Here is a 13,415-nt window from a genome sequence, read left to right on the forward strand (position 1 = left end):
CTGTGCCATGGCTGCATGAAGAGGGGCCTTCCACACAAAAGAGAATAATCCCTAACAGTGCAGGTATCTACCCCGCTACCCTGAGAGAATAATCCCTAACAGTGCAGGTATCTACCCCGCTACCCTGAGAGAATAATCCCTAACAGTGCAGGTATCTACCCCGCTACCCTGAGAGAATAATCCCTAACAGTGCAGGTATCTACCCGCTACCCTGAGAGAATAATCCCTAACAGTGCAGGTATCTACCCCGCTACCCTGAGAGAATAACCCCTAACAGTGCAGGTATCTACCCCGCTACCCTGAGAGAATAATCCCTAACAGTGCAGGTATCTACCCTGCTACCCTGAGAGAATAATCCCTAACAGTGCAGGTATCTACCCCGCTACCCTGAGAGAATAACCCCTAACAGTGCAGGTATCTACCCCGCTACCCTGAGAGAATAATCCCTAACAGTGCAGGTATCTACCCCGCTACCCTGAGAGAATAATCCCTAACAGTGCAGGTATCTACCCCGCTACCCTGAGAGAATAATCCCTAACAGTGCATGTATCTACCCCGCTACCCTGAGAGAATAATCCCTAACAGTGCAGGTATCTACCCCGCTAGCCTGAGAGAATAATCCCTAACAGTGCAGGTATCTACCCCGCTAGCCTGAGAGAATAATCCCTAACAGTGCAGGTATCTACCCCGCTAGCCTGAGAGAATAATCCCTAACAGTGCAGGTATCTACCCCGCTACCCTGAGAGAATAATCCCTAACAGTGCAGGTATCTACCCCGCTACCCTGAGAGAATAATCCCTAACAGTGCAGGTATCTACCCCGCTACCCTGAGAGAATAATCCCTAACAGTGCAGGTATCTACCCCGCTACCCTGAGAGAATAATCCCTAACAGTTAGGTATCTACCCCGCTACCCTGAGAGAATAATCCCTAACAGTGCAGGTATCTACCCCGCTACCCTGAGAGAATAATCCCTAACAGTGCAGGTATCTACCCCGCTACCCTGAGAGAATAATCCCTAACAGTGCAGGTATCTACCCCGCTACCCTGAGAGAATAATCCCTAACAGTGCAGGTATCTACCCCGCTACCCTGAGAGAATAATCCCTAACAGTGCAGGTATCTACCCCGCTACCCTGAGAGAATAATCCCTAACAGTGCAGGTATCTACCCCTCTACCCTGAGAGAATAATCCCTAACAGTGCAGGTATCTACCCCTCTACCCTGAGAGAATAATCCCTAACAGTGTAGGCATCTACTCTGCTACCCTGAGAGAATAATCCCTGTTTGCTAAGTATCTATCGCCCTGGTTGGACAAAATAATCAGTAATCCCTTATATCCACCCCCTTGCACAAGAGAATAATACCCAACTGTTAAGTATCCATCCCCCTGGCCTGTGAGAATAATCTCTAATCATTTAAGCATCTATCGCTCCGTCCCAGAGAGAATAACGGCTTCATATCACACAGAGCCCTCTATAACAGTCTGACTCAAAGGCCTTCCAGTCAATAAAAATCACAAACCAGAACAAACGAATTAGTCAGGCGCCTGGTGAGTGTAAATCCAGCACAGGAGTTCTGCTCAAACCCACAGCTGCGGGCCACCTTACAGAAGCCTTCTCTGCATGGCCGTGCAACCAGCCACATGATAAGAAGCAGCTCCGTGACCTCATCGTGACACGTCTGCTTCTGTAGGACTGCGCAAGGGTCGGCGCGGACCGGAGATGCATGGAGAACGTTCAGCGAGAAATCACCACTTGCCTTCTGACATTCCTGCGTTCTTCTTCCAACTGCTTGACCAGCCCCTCGATACATTTATGGAAGTCCATGTATTCCTGTGGAGAAAAAGAAGCATAGAGGATGGTCACCGGGTGTGTCTCTCGGGGAAAGCACAGCTCCGAAATCTCCCCGCTTCAGCTGCTCTCGGCCGCTGCAAACTTCATCCCTCTGACATTAATCTCAGCATGGAGCAGATCCATTAAACAAGGCTTCACATTTCGGAACAAAAGTACATTAGAGATGAAATACCATACAACATGACGCATGGTATCTCACTGCCGCTTGGCAGGATTCTCCTGCTAAAGAAACATACAATAGACAGCAGACTGTTTCAACTTAACGCACATAAATGCATAGCAGGCAGCTTAAGAGATTCCCTTGTTCTCCAAGAAGTCGCCTCTTTCTTAGACCTGCAGAGGTAACCTTTGTCTCACAAGTCATGTTTCATGACTGCTTCTTAATATCTGTAGCTAACCCCCCCCCCCCCAAGCCCCTGCCCCCAGCCCGAGCAACGCATTAACAGCCAAACGTGTGAACAGACTGTGACGATGGCGAGCCTTTCCATGCATTTCAGTGTCCAAGGCTGCCGCCTAATATTTTGTACTTTTATAAACTGTGCAGAATTCCCGTGTTCTGAAATATACACAGGAAACAATGTTAAATCATCATGTATGTCAGGTGCACTTCCCCGCTGGCCTTACAGGGTCCATAGAGCATTTTCCCAGGTGTGAGGAATGTCTAAAGTATGGAAAGGATGTGATTAATTGCTCAGAATTAGCTTCATCTGGAAACAGGCAGAGTAACCACAGGGGAATTCTGGGTAGTGTCATGACCCGCCGCGGAGTGGCCAGCTGTTCTCAGCATAGGGGAAACCCCAGCTTCTCACAGCATTACAGCATGGTTTTCCCACACCCAGGCTGGAAGCAATTCACAGCATCAGATGCGACATTTACTCTGTCAAATTAATAATTTGCTCCTTAATTACACGCCTCCACAAATAATTTTAAAATGCATGATTTATTTATTAAAGTGTGGCAGGGGAAAGACCTAACATCCTGAAACAGCTGTTTCAGAACGTCTGAAAGCTCTGAGGAGACACACTCCGCAAGTCACATATTAAAGTTTTATTCTTCTTTAAGTAAGCTTGAAAGATTTCAATTAACTTCACGCTCAGTTTACTGGACACAATGTTAATCTGCTTGCTTGTTCCCCCCCCCCCCCCCCCCGTTTGTTTATTACAGTCTGGAAACACTGCCTTTAAAGAGACTGTAACCTTGAATGCCGTTTTAGGAGGATGGCGGAACTGCGGACCAGGCATGTAGCCATTAAATGCTGTAAAATCACAGGTCAAAATTAGTTTGTTCTCGACCAGGCAAAGGCTCTATGCATGGCTCATGCAGTAAAACTGCAGAAATGAACCCAACCCCCACCACCCCCAAAATTATTCGGCAACATCTACTGAGAATATCGGCAAAATTTACTGCCTGGAAAAATTTGCCACGGTGGACATATCTGAGGGGACATGCAGAACCCCCACCTACATTTATTTTTTGTCTACAGGACTGCTGGGGACACTACACCAGCGGAAGGCATTTTCTGGCCCCAATAGGGTAGCGGGTCTCTCTCAGAGCGGTAGCACCGAAAGCACCTGCGAGATGAAATATAATGACTTCTGGCTACATCACGCAGGAGAAACAAACAGAAATAAAACAGGACCGAAACTCCGCCCAGAACCTGCTGTTTGAAGCCGTTGTTGTTGCCTGGGTTATAATTACCTGTCACACATCAGTACAGGCTCAAACTCATCTGGAAAACCCTGCCATTCATTCATCTTTCATGGTACCTTAACCATTAACATAGACCCTGTAAAAAAAAGAAAGAAAAAAAGACTGTTCCCAGCCAAGGTGGGTAAGAGAAACAAAGGTTCTCTCTGTTTGGGTCTGTAGGCTTTGGCACTACAATCAGGAGCCCCTGAGGGTTCTGGGTGTCTGGAGAACTGCAGCAGTGACACACGGCAGTCAGGGTGGGGAGGACAGAATGGGGGGGGGGGGGGGGTAGCAGAAGTGATGGACGCAAGAGACAAAAGATTAGTCTGTTATCCTTGCAATGCAGAGCCTGTCCTTCAGATGCATTTGACACAAACCTTTCCATCACGAGTATCTATATCTCTAGCTGATTTTCAGTGCTTCACTGCTGTACCTTTGAAAGCCATCTTCAGTAATTTAAAAGACACAATATTAAACATTCAAAATAAACTTGTTACAAAAATATTCATACCCATATTTCAGACTTTCCTCAAATTCTCGTTTTCCTTTGGCAGTGAGGATTGCGAGACGGGACGATACAGCAATGCGAAACTCACTCTACCAACAGCAAAACTGCATTACGCTGCGATTTTACACAAAGCATGAAACAGCCGTGTCTATATGGGCAGCACGTGGTGGGCCGAATAGATCAAGGCTTTACATCGTTAGCAGGAATTAGACATACTCTCTGCTCATGGCTTTCTCCTCTCCACTCTGCTGCCAAATGCCATCTGACCATGGGGGGATAGAGGAGGGGGTTCCTGACTTCCAACCGAGATGCCAATCAGAGCCACCCGCTAGGTGCCTATTAAGGTCAGGGCACAAAGCCAAATCTCAGTTCCCTGTACGCGGAGCCAACTGTAATCTACACGTCAAGCCAGCGCAAACCAAAAAACAAACTGCAGGGATTTGTGCCTTTGTCTCGCTGAGCTCCACTCTCCAGGACGTCCTCAGTGAGCTCTCCAGACAAAGGAACACTAAAGCCCCGTGAGGGATCTCTTCAGATCCCCGAGGACCGTCTGTGCCGCGTGAAATCTGCTAAACAAGCGGCCTGGGGAAGCCTTCGCCGAAATCACGAATTACTGTTCCCCGCGACTGCGACGTTTAGGGAGAACCTACAGTCCGAAAGAAGACGTTTCTTAGGAGAAACGCAGCTTGTCTGCGGAGCAGTGCTGGACAGAGCCAGCGGGGGCTCCTTCAAAGGAGAGCCCCTTGCTCACAGCCAAGGGGGGATGGCGTCAGCGCTGGGGAATGCGAGGAGGCGGGCCGCCGGCAATAAAACGTAATGAAGGGTACTTACAGGGCAGATTTAGGGACTAACTCTGCGGTGTTATGCAAAGCACGCCACTAAGCGCTACATCACACTCCTGCGGGAGAACCACTTCTGACATTTTTACAGTGTGTGCAGAAGACGTGATCCATCCGCAGAGACCCTCAACGCGCCGGGGACGACGGCCTCCGCTGCCCCGCCACGCCGCGGCCCCCGAAGTCAGAGAGGGGCAGCCGGGGCCAGACGCATCGCTTCGGCTTTGCGGGGCGACGGGCAAGCGCATGTCTGGCCGACGTGATTCATTAATTTACATACCAGCCAGTTCATCTCGTGGTTTGGAGGCAAATCGGGTCATTTGTCACGAAGCTAAGTGAAGGAAGGGTGTTTACGACATTCGTAGGAGGTCGTCACGTGTATCTAGGAATCCCCATGTGTGTTTATCTGTCTGCTCGTACGCCAGTGCCTGCGAGTGGCTACAAGCCGGCGTGTGGGAAACAGAGTTTACACACTAGGAGCTGAGTGCTTTCAGGCGCGTCTCGCCAGAACTATGGGGAGCCAGATAAGGCGGAGGATGCAGCAACTCCCTGAACAGAGCGAGCAGAGCCTCCTACCTATTCATTACGTCAACTAACCTGCCCACTCGCCAATCACTGCTGCACCTCCTGGAGACCTACGCATGACTACACAGGCATACAGCAGCTGCATGACTGTGTACCAGCAAGCATTACACACACACACACACACACACACACACACAGACAGACACACACACACACACAGACAGACACACACACAAGCACGCAAGCCATACAGACAAACAACACACACACTGACAGCTCAGAGACATAAATACGACATAAACACACAGGAAGCACCAACACACCCAGAAACATGCATACAGGGTCGTGGGGATTCTCCATTTACTCTAATCCCAACATGACGACCTTAACCCCTACCCAGCCCTAACCTTACACATAAGTAACCTAACAAAATAATGAACTTTTGGCATTTTTACTTTTTTGATTGCATTCACAGATCTTTGTGGGAACCTGAAAATGGTCCCCACAATGTAAAAATAACAGGACATTAGGTCCCCACAATGTAATATAAATATAATCCACACACACACAGAGTACAAATGCACACACATTATCCACACACTGTCTTAAAATGACCCCGTTTTCTGTGTTTCTGAAGCTGCACACCCCCCCCTGCCCCCACCCCTGCCAGCGACCACATGCCTGCCGATCCCTGGAGCACGTGTTATTCTCTCACTGGGGGGCTCAGCAGAGTCGGCTCAAGCTTTGGCCAGCTTGCCGGTTTCCACGCGCACTGCCTCCCGTATATTATGAGCTCCTGGGGGGGGGGGGGGCAACACCTCGCCTGCCTGCCAGCGCACCGACGCAGAGCCCGTAACTCAGAACGTCGCTGTAACAACACTCCAGCAAATTTATTTTAACAGACGAGGCGCACGCATATCCACACAGGCCGGTGTCTGGGTTCCCTGTGACACCGAGCTCCGGAACCTTCACCACAGAGCTTGGGGAAAAGGCTGAGGTCAGTTGGAGGTCACCGTGAAACTCGGTCTCCGCAGGTCACCAGAGAGCCGCTGCCCGTTTCATTATGCCGGCGGCCTCCCTTCTGGCTTTGGCACGGAGCTCGCTGCTGAAGTGCTGTATTATTTACATACTTTTGCCCACATACAGCCCGACACCCATCTCTCCATCAGCTAAGATGCCTGATTTTTATTTCTATTTTTTTTAATTGCACAGACTTCTGCACAATTCGCATTCTCTGCTTCTGGGAGGAATGAAATCATGTTTCTTTGATTTCCATGTTTTATTCACTGTCATGTACACTAGCCTCTGCAGTATTATATGCTCGGGATGCCCTGGCTGAGGGGTCAGACCATAACAGATATCACTGTGTGACAGACTCCAGTAAAAGAAAAGAAAAAAAAAACACTGAACTAAAATGACTGTCAGACACAGACTTAGGGACACAAACTGCAGGCTGTAATGCTTACAGTTGGAAAACAGCACCTCTGTTTGTGAACTTTGTAAATTATTGTCCACAGGCTCCAAATGCATTGTATTTATTAATTTTATTAGCTGAACAAAGAGGTGGTTATCGCAGGGACAGAGCCCCCCCGGGAGGCCAGGGAAAGCGCCCCGTAAGGGAGAAAATGGCGTGTCGCTGGGAACCGCCAAGCACGTCCTCGCGGTGATTAATTCGGCTGTTTTATCGGGATGCCTCTCCCGCATAGGACTGATGACCTTCCGCTCGGCCCCATTTGTCAAAGCGGGCGAGGGCCTGGGACCCCCCGCACGGCTCCCACGTCACCGCGTTCACCCCCTTTTCCAGCACAAATGAGGCACGGTTGCTGTAGCGACCCCCCCACCCTTCATTGTTCTGCGTGTGATCCAGTACTTGAAGGAGCTCGAGGCGTGACCCGGCCAACCGGCGTGAGAGTGCATCATGGCGGGCGGGATCTTCTCATCGCGCTCGCACCCCCGAGCGAGCACGTGGACACCAGGGCTGACTGTCAACCTCCAAACCCCCGGAGCAGACAGCGTTACCAAGGGGCCCAGACTACCTGCAGTTTTCTACCCTTATATCCATTGGGGTGGCTGGAGAGTGAATAAGCCACAATTTCAGGGTAGACTTATAGTTTAGAAAGACAGCGCCCCCCCCCCCCTCTTCAGGGATCTGATCTTCACAGTTAGGGTCCCTCAAAATGCTAGCCCGCTCTAGTCTGGCCGCAGTACTGCCCGAACCACAGAGGGGGCGCCAGCGTTGCTCCGCCTCTGCTTTACAAGCTGCTCCGTTTTCTGTGCCACGCATATAAAATATCAGAGTTTTCCCCCATTAAAAAGTAATGAGGGTGAGCTGCTGTCCCCCCCCCCCCCCCCCAGCAGCCCGCCGACGACGTGGGGCTGCTTTCCAAAGCAAATCTGCTGTTTAATGGGAAAAATATTCAGTACAATGTGAAATGTGAAGGAGAAATGACACCGGCGATATGTTACAACGCGAAACAGCAGGGGAGAGTGTAGCTCTTTTAAAAAAAGCCACGCTGTTCTTTAAAAGTTCTGGGGGGGGGGGGGGGGGGGAGGCATACAGTTTACATTTTTGCCCCCTCCCAGCACACCTGAACCAAACAATCAAGCAGTAAAGAACACCGTACAGGTGTGCAGGGAGGGGGTGGACTGTCTGAGGGGGCCCACCACACCCTGGGACGAAGGCCGAAGGCCCCTGGGCTTTCACACATTCCTCTGGGGGTGTCACTGCAGAAACAAACAGGCACAGGTGTCACCCATTTCCCCGACGTACTCGATCAGGGTGTACAGAGAGTGAGTAAAAATGCGGATTCCCCCTCACACCAAGCCGAATCGTCCAGCTGCCCCCTTGGGCATCCCAGCAGCCAGACCCACGCCGTCTGCACTGGGAGCCAGGCTGTAACTCCTATTCTCCCAGTACTCAGACTGGGGGGCAGCTTGAGAGAAGTAAAGGTGCCACCAAACAGCACTCATATGCCACGATCAGCCCATTGTCATTCATCAGGTCACTGCTGTCTAGTAAAAAGCAAGGCGATTTAACAAAATAAAGCAGAGAGCTGCAGGTTCACGGGGCACTGAAACAGATGCCCCCACACCACCCCCCCCCCCCCCCCTTTATTTATTTCCATTAATATTCGGGCATTTCCGACCCAAAACAAGCAGGTCAGATGAAATGCCCGACTCCAGTTTCGCTGGGCCAGGGGGCCAGAGAGGCGGGCAAATTATGGGCGGCGGGGGACTAATGGCGGGTCAGGTGTGTTTGGCTTGCTGGGGTGACAGAAATAAAACCGGCCTGGGGAGACGAAGATGGATTTCATGGAGTAGAGGAGAGCTCTGTTGGAACGCGAGGGCGGGCTGGGGAAGGGGAGCGAGAGAGCGCCGCCCTTCTGGGCCACATGGATGGGGTGTGGTGGTGGCGGCAGAGCTCTGACTGATCTCCTGAACCTCCCCACATCTCCCACAAAGGAGCTCTGTTTCACCGCGAACTGCCCCTCGCAGGCCGGCGCTGCCTCGAACCCGGGACAGTGCACCGGGGGCCAGCAGAGCTACAGGCGGGAGCTGCTACACATCCAGCATGTCACACTGCTACAAAACACCCCAGTAGCTGATGGCGTTTCCAGGGTTACCACAAGCACCCCCAGTACACCCCGCCCACCCCCCATTGTGAAGGTTTTTCTTTGTTCCAAACTATACTTCATCGCAACTACTCCCTATTCCAGGGCCAGTGCCTTAAAGATAATCCTGACCTAAAGACGGACCTCTAGGGTGACCTTATCTGGGCTTCTTTGTCCACTAGGAATGGTCATCTTTGCTCGAGCGTAAAGAGATTTGCTGCGCTAATGTAGCGTAATCCTCCATCCATCCAAGCAACCATCCATCTTCTAAGCACTAATCCTGGTCAGGTTCATGGGAGGCTGACACCAGCACACAGAGGTGGAGTTCAGGTCCAGAAAGTAAAAATCCAGATCAGGATTTTTTTTTCAACAAACCAGCTGAGTTCTGAAATGAATGTGAATGAATGTGACTCTTTATATTCAACTGGATGGTTGAAACAAAATCTTGGTCTGGATTTGTACTTTCTGGACCAGAACTGAACTTTCCACCTCTGCCAGCACATTGTGTCATATGCTAAAGACCTAGACTCGCGTCCCCAAGGTCAAACTAATGTAGAGTCCTCTGCTGAAGTTTCCACCTGCCCAGCAGGAGTGAAACGACTCCCAGATTTCAGCTTGGAGGTCTCACTACCTCCTTGTCCTTTTGACAAGTTTATGGCTCCTGCCAACGTGGTTTATTATTTGTCTCACAGCGGTCAGTCCAGCTTCAGGTTTTTTCGGGTTTAGTTCGCTTCTCAAGGGTTCACTACATCAGCGGTTTTGGTGCCGGTCAATTTGAGAGGGAGATGGCAGGTTTGGGTTCACCTCTCCTCATTTCATTTCCGGAATGTTCACGACTTCCGCTGGGGGTAAGTGGCGGACATTATCGATGTCTTTCAGGGAGCATCTGGAGACCGGACTTTCATAAACACATCTGTGTGACTCGCCCCAAGACTCCATAATAATTAAAGTCAAGCCGTAAGCCAGATCACAGAACAATTCCGAGACGTTCACATCCATTTCGAAAGATTTGCACATCTCCAAGTTTGTCCTGTCCTACATAAGAGTCAAACAGCCAAACGGCCACGCAGACACAGTTCACGGGGGTGCTCGCCTTTCTGGACTGTCCTGAATCCTGCTGGTAAATTCTCAGGACAGGTTTCGGGGGTAGCATAGGATGTTCAGGGGGAACTTTGCAAAGCGCTTTACTGACCACACATTGGATTTTATAGAGAATGAGTTTGACTTATCACTGCATATCCTCTGTAGAGACAGCAAGACGCAAACAAATGCATACCTCCTATTGGTCACCCCACCCGCCATGAAAAAGAGAACGAAAAATAGCTGAATGCCGAGTCTGTGGTCGAGCTGGTAGTGAGATGTTGTTGGCGTCAGAGATGGAAGGATGGGATATATAAAACACCAGCAAAACAAATGATCACGCTAGAGAGAGAAATCACAGGGCGGCTGAGTGCCCGAGTCGGGGGGGGGTGGAATTCCGGGCTGTAGGCAGGATACGTTAATCCTGACCTTAATAGCACGTTTAAGCGTACAGCCAGCCGTGGCCGTTTAAACTGAGCCCGTTTCCCCCAGCAAAATTACGAGCTTTTAGTGCCCAGAGAGTTTTCCATCTGCCATTCAGTTACGGAAAAACTATACAGACGAACACTGCGGCAAGAGCCAGTGTTCACTGAGGCCCCCGGAGAAGCCAGTCGCCCCCACCCAAAGTATCACCCTCCTGCCAGGCCCAGTGGACCACACGCCCCCTGCAGGACCTACTTTGTGGACCTACACCAAACGTTGGCTTTACCTCACAATAAAGGCGTGTGAACATAAAGACACTCAACCCAACCCGCCGTGGCCATTCCCGTCATGGTCTATAGGGGGCGTGACCAGCCAGCAACGGTCCAAGAGGTTCAAGCTATAATACACATTTGAAAGACAGCTCGGAAAGGATCTCACATACAAGTCCACCGTCTCTCATTTAACTAAGCAGATGAAATTGGAAACCCTCTGGGAAAGTATTAATTAGCCATGAGGTTAACTCTATTTTGTCTAAAAAACAAACTATTAACCATAATTTGCCCGTTTTGGCAACACATGTGAAACAAGACATTTTAAAATGCTTGTTCAGTCTGTATACTTAGACACTCAGCGCCGAGTTACTCATAGAGCATGTGTCACCATTAAAGTGATGTCGTCCCACTGCCCCCCCCCCCCCGCCAGCAGCGGGATCCAGTTACCACATTTGAAACAGGTTTGCATCTGAGCCGCGTCTGTTTGGGGGAAGGCCGCTTTAATCACAGCCCTGGCCAGACGGCTATTTTTAGCCAGCACATCTTCTGGGGCTCCCAGATGTTTCACGTTGCAGGAATTTGACGTAACTTCTGGATGTGATTAGAAGCCAGACGGGCTGACATCATGAAGCAGGGCTTCTGCTCTCGGCCTGGAAACAGGGGGCGGAGCCTCACTGGTCCCATTCCAGACAGTTGGCCCACAGCTGGAGCTCAGTCACGGTGATTGATGACCGAACGCAGGCATCTTAGGAGCAAGACCAGCTTCATTCCCGTGGAAATGTTCTGTCCTTCTGGTTTGCTCCCATCTCCGTCACCATAACTTCAGCTCTGTCTGCACCAACAACCACCTCCGTCGAGAAGAAAAGACCAAGGGCGGCCGTCACAGACCTCCATCCCCGCTCTCCGGGCCGCTTCCTGGGGCTATAAACCGTTTTAATCGCTGCCATTTTTCCTGTGTCACATGACGCGCAAAACAGTCTGTCAAAATATTCTGTGAAACAGCACTTATTTTCGATTAATGACTCTGTTCGTCTCCAGGTGTGACACCAATAAAGTTCGTTCAAAATTTATTACCGCACGCTGCAGTAAAACCCAGGTACGACGCACATGCGACGGGTTCCCTTGCAACCCTCGGTTTCAGCCCCAGAAGCGCAAACTCAGCAGCAACGTGGGAAATTTATAACCTCAGGGCATAGAGCTTCCTGTGCCCCAGGCGGCAGTTTTCTTTGAAAATAGTGATAATGCATTATCACCATTATTGTTTGTTGACACAGTGAGTCCATATCATCAGCTGACGGGCAGCATGCGACCGTTTCATATCTGAAAGGCTCCCAGAAGCTTGCCGGCTGGCTTGGGGGGGTGGACTGGGTGAATCTGGAATGCAGAGGCTCCTTGTGGCTGCCGCTTTGCAAGCACGAGGGTCACTGTGCCGGGAGGGGGGGGGGGCCCAGCTGCAGGGAGGGGCGCCGAACTTTGGACCGGAGGCCGTGTCACCGGGCGTGCATGCGAGTAATGCGAGGCATCTGCTCACCACGGCCATCAGCCAAGGATCCTGCTGCGCTCAGCCAGGCAGCTACCTGCGCTGCCCATGCATGAAATGCAGCGAATATATAAGCCAGAGCGTTATTTAATGCGACAAAGTCTATTTACAATTGATTATAAAACACATAATTAAAATTATTCATTGCCAGTCTGGCGATCGCTTATTTTTATTGCAAAAAGAAGGGAAACATATTGGGTTACAGGAACACTGTACAGCGGTTACAGGAACACTGTACAGTGGTTACAGGAATACTGTACAGCACAGAGTCAAGCTGAGAGGAGAAAAGGACAGAAATGCTATAAATACATAGAGAGCTGGAGGATGGACCTCAGCCAGGAGGAAGCCCTACACTCCAATAAACAGATCAGTAATAAACCCAGAGAGGCGGCACCATCTATCAGACATAAAAGCCGCAGCAGCAAGCTGGGCTCTATGTAAAACATTGCTATTCTAGAAGATTCCTCCACAGCACTGCAATGGCTCACATCTGGAAACCAGGTCACTGGGACATACTGGGTTAAGAGGGAATTCTGGTCAAAAGGATTCATTTGATGGGAGTAGAGATACATCAGCGTGGCTGGGAGCTCCGGGGACGGATGGAGAGGCCGGCGTGGCGGAGAGAGCCTGGGCACAGACCCCCCCCCCGCACCCCCGTAAGCCCCCACTGAAAGGAGGGGAGGCCTGAGAGGAGTGTCTGAAGACCTGCCAGTGCACTGTGGATTAGTCTGGGATCAGTGACAGGGGAGAGATGGGGAGGGGGGAGAGATCTGATTAACTGGCCTTAAACAGCTCATGCCGGTGAATATTTATACGTCACGTGCCGAATCGGTGCGGGTGCAGATGAGGGTTTCCTTTCGGATCAGCCGAGTCGGTCTGCCAGTTGGTCGAGAGGGATCGGGGAGGTTTGGAGCTCTGAGCAAATGCTGCAGCACGAGCTCCGGGAAAGCGAGTTCCACAACGTCACGGATGCAGGATCTGAAACGTGACGCTGGCCTCACCGGGCTTTGCCCTGCCATCCCCACCGGCCACTCGGTGTCTGGAGTTCCCCCCGCTCCCCACCCCCCGCAGCGCTCT

The 13,415-nt window shown here is 50.8% G+C and overlaps 1 protein-coding gene across 7 annotated transcripts in view; it reads right to left on the reverse strand.

The window, feature by feature from the left end:
• The window catches only part of LOC111857178 (nck-associated protein 5), a 119,271-nt gene that overhangs the window by 86,129 nt on the left and 19,727 nt on the right, over positions 1-13,415 (reverse strand). For all 7 annotated transcript variants that reach the window (XM_023837743.2, XM_023837744.2, XM_023837742.2 and 4 more), the window contains one exon: positions 1,760-1,833. In XM_023837743.2, coding sequence (XP_023693511.2) covers positions 1,760-1,833 — 74 coding nt within the window. The remainder of the gene's footprint in view (positions 1-1,759; positions 1,834-13,415) is intronic.

Source organism: Paramormyrops kingsleyae, chromosome 16 (genome assembly GCF_048594095.1).
Source record: "Paramormyrops kingsleyae isolate MSU_618 chromosome 16, PKINGS_0.4, whole genome shotgun sequence".
NCBI classification, from domain to species: Eukaryota; Metazoa; Chordata; class Actinopteri; order Osteoglossiformes; family Mormyridae; genus Paramormyrops; species Paramormyrops kingsleyae.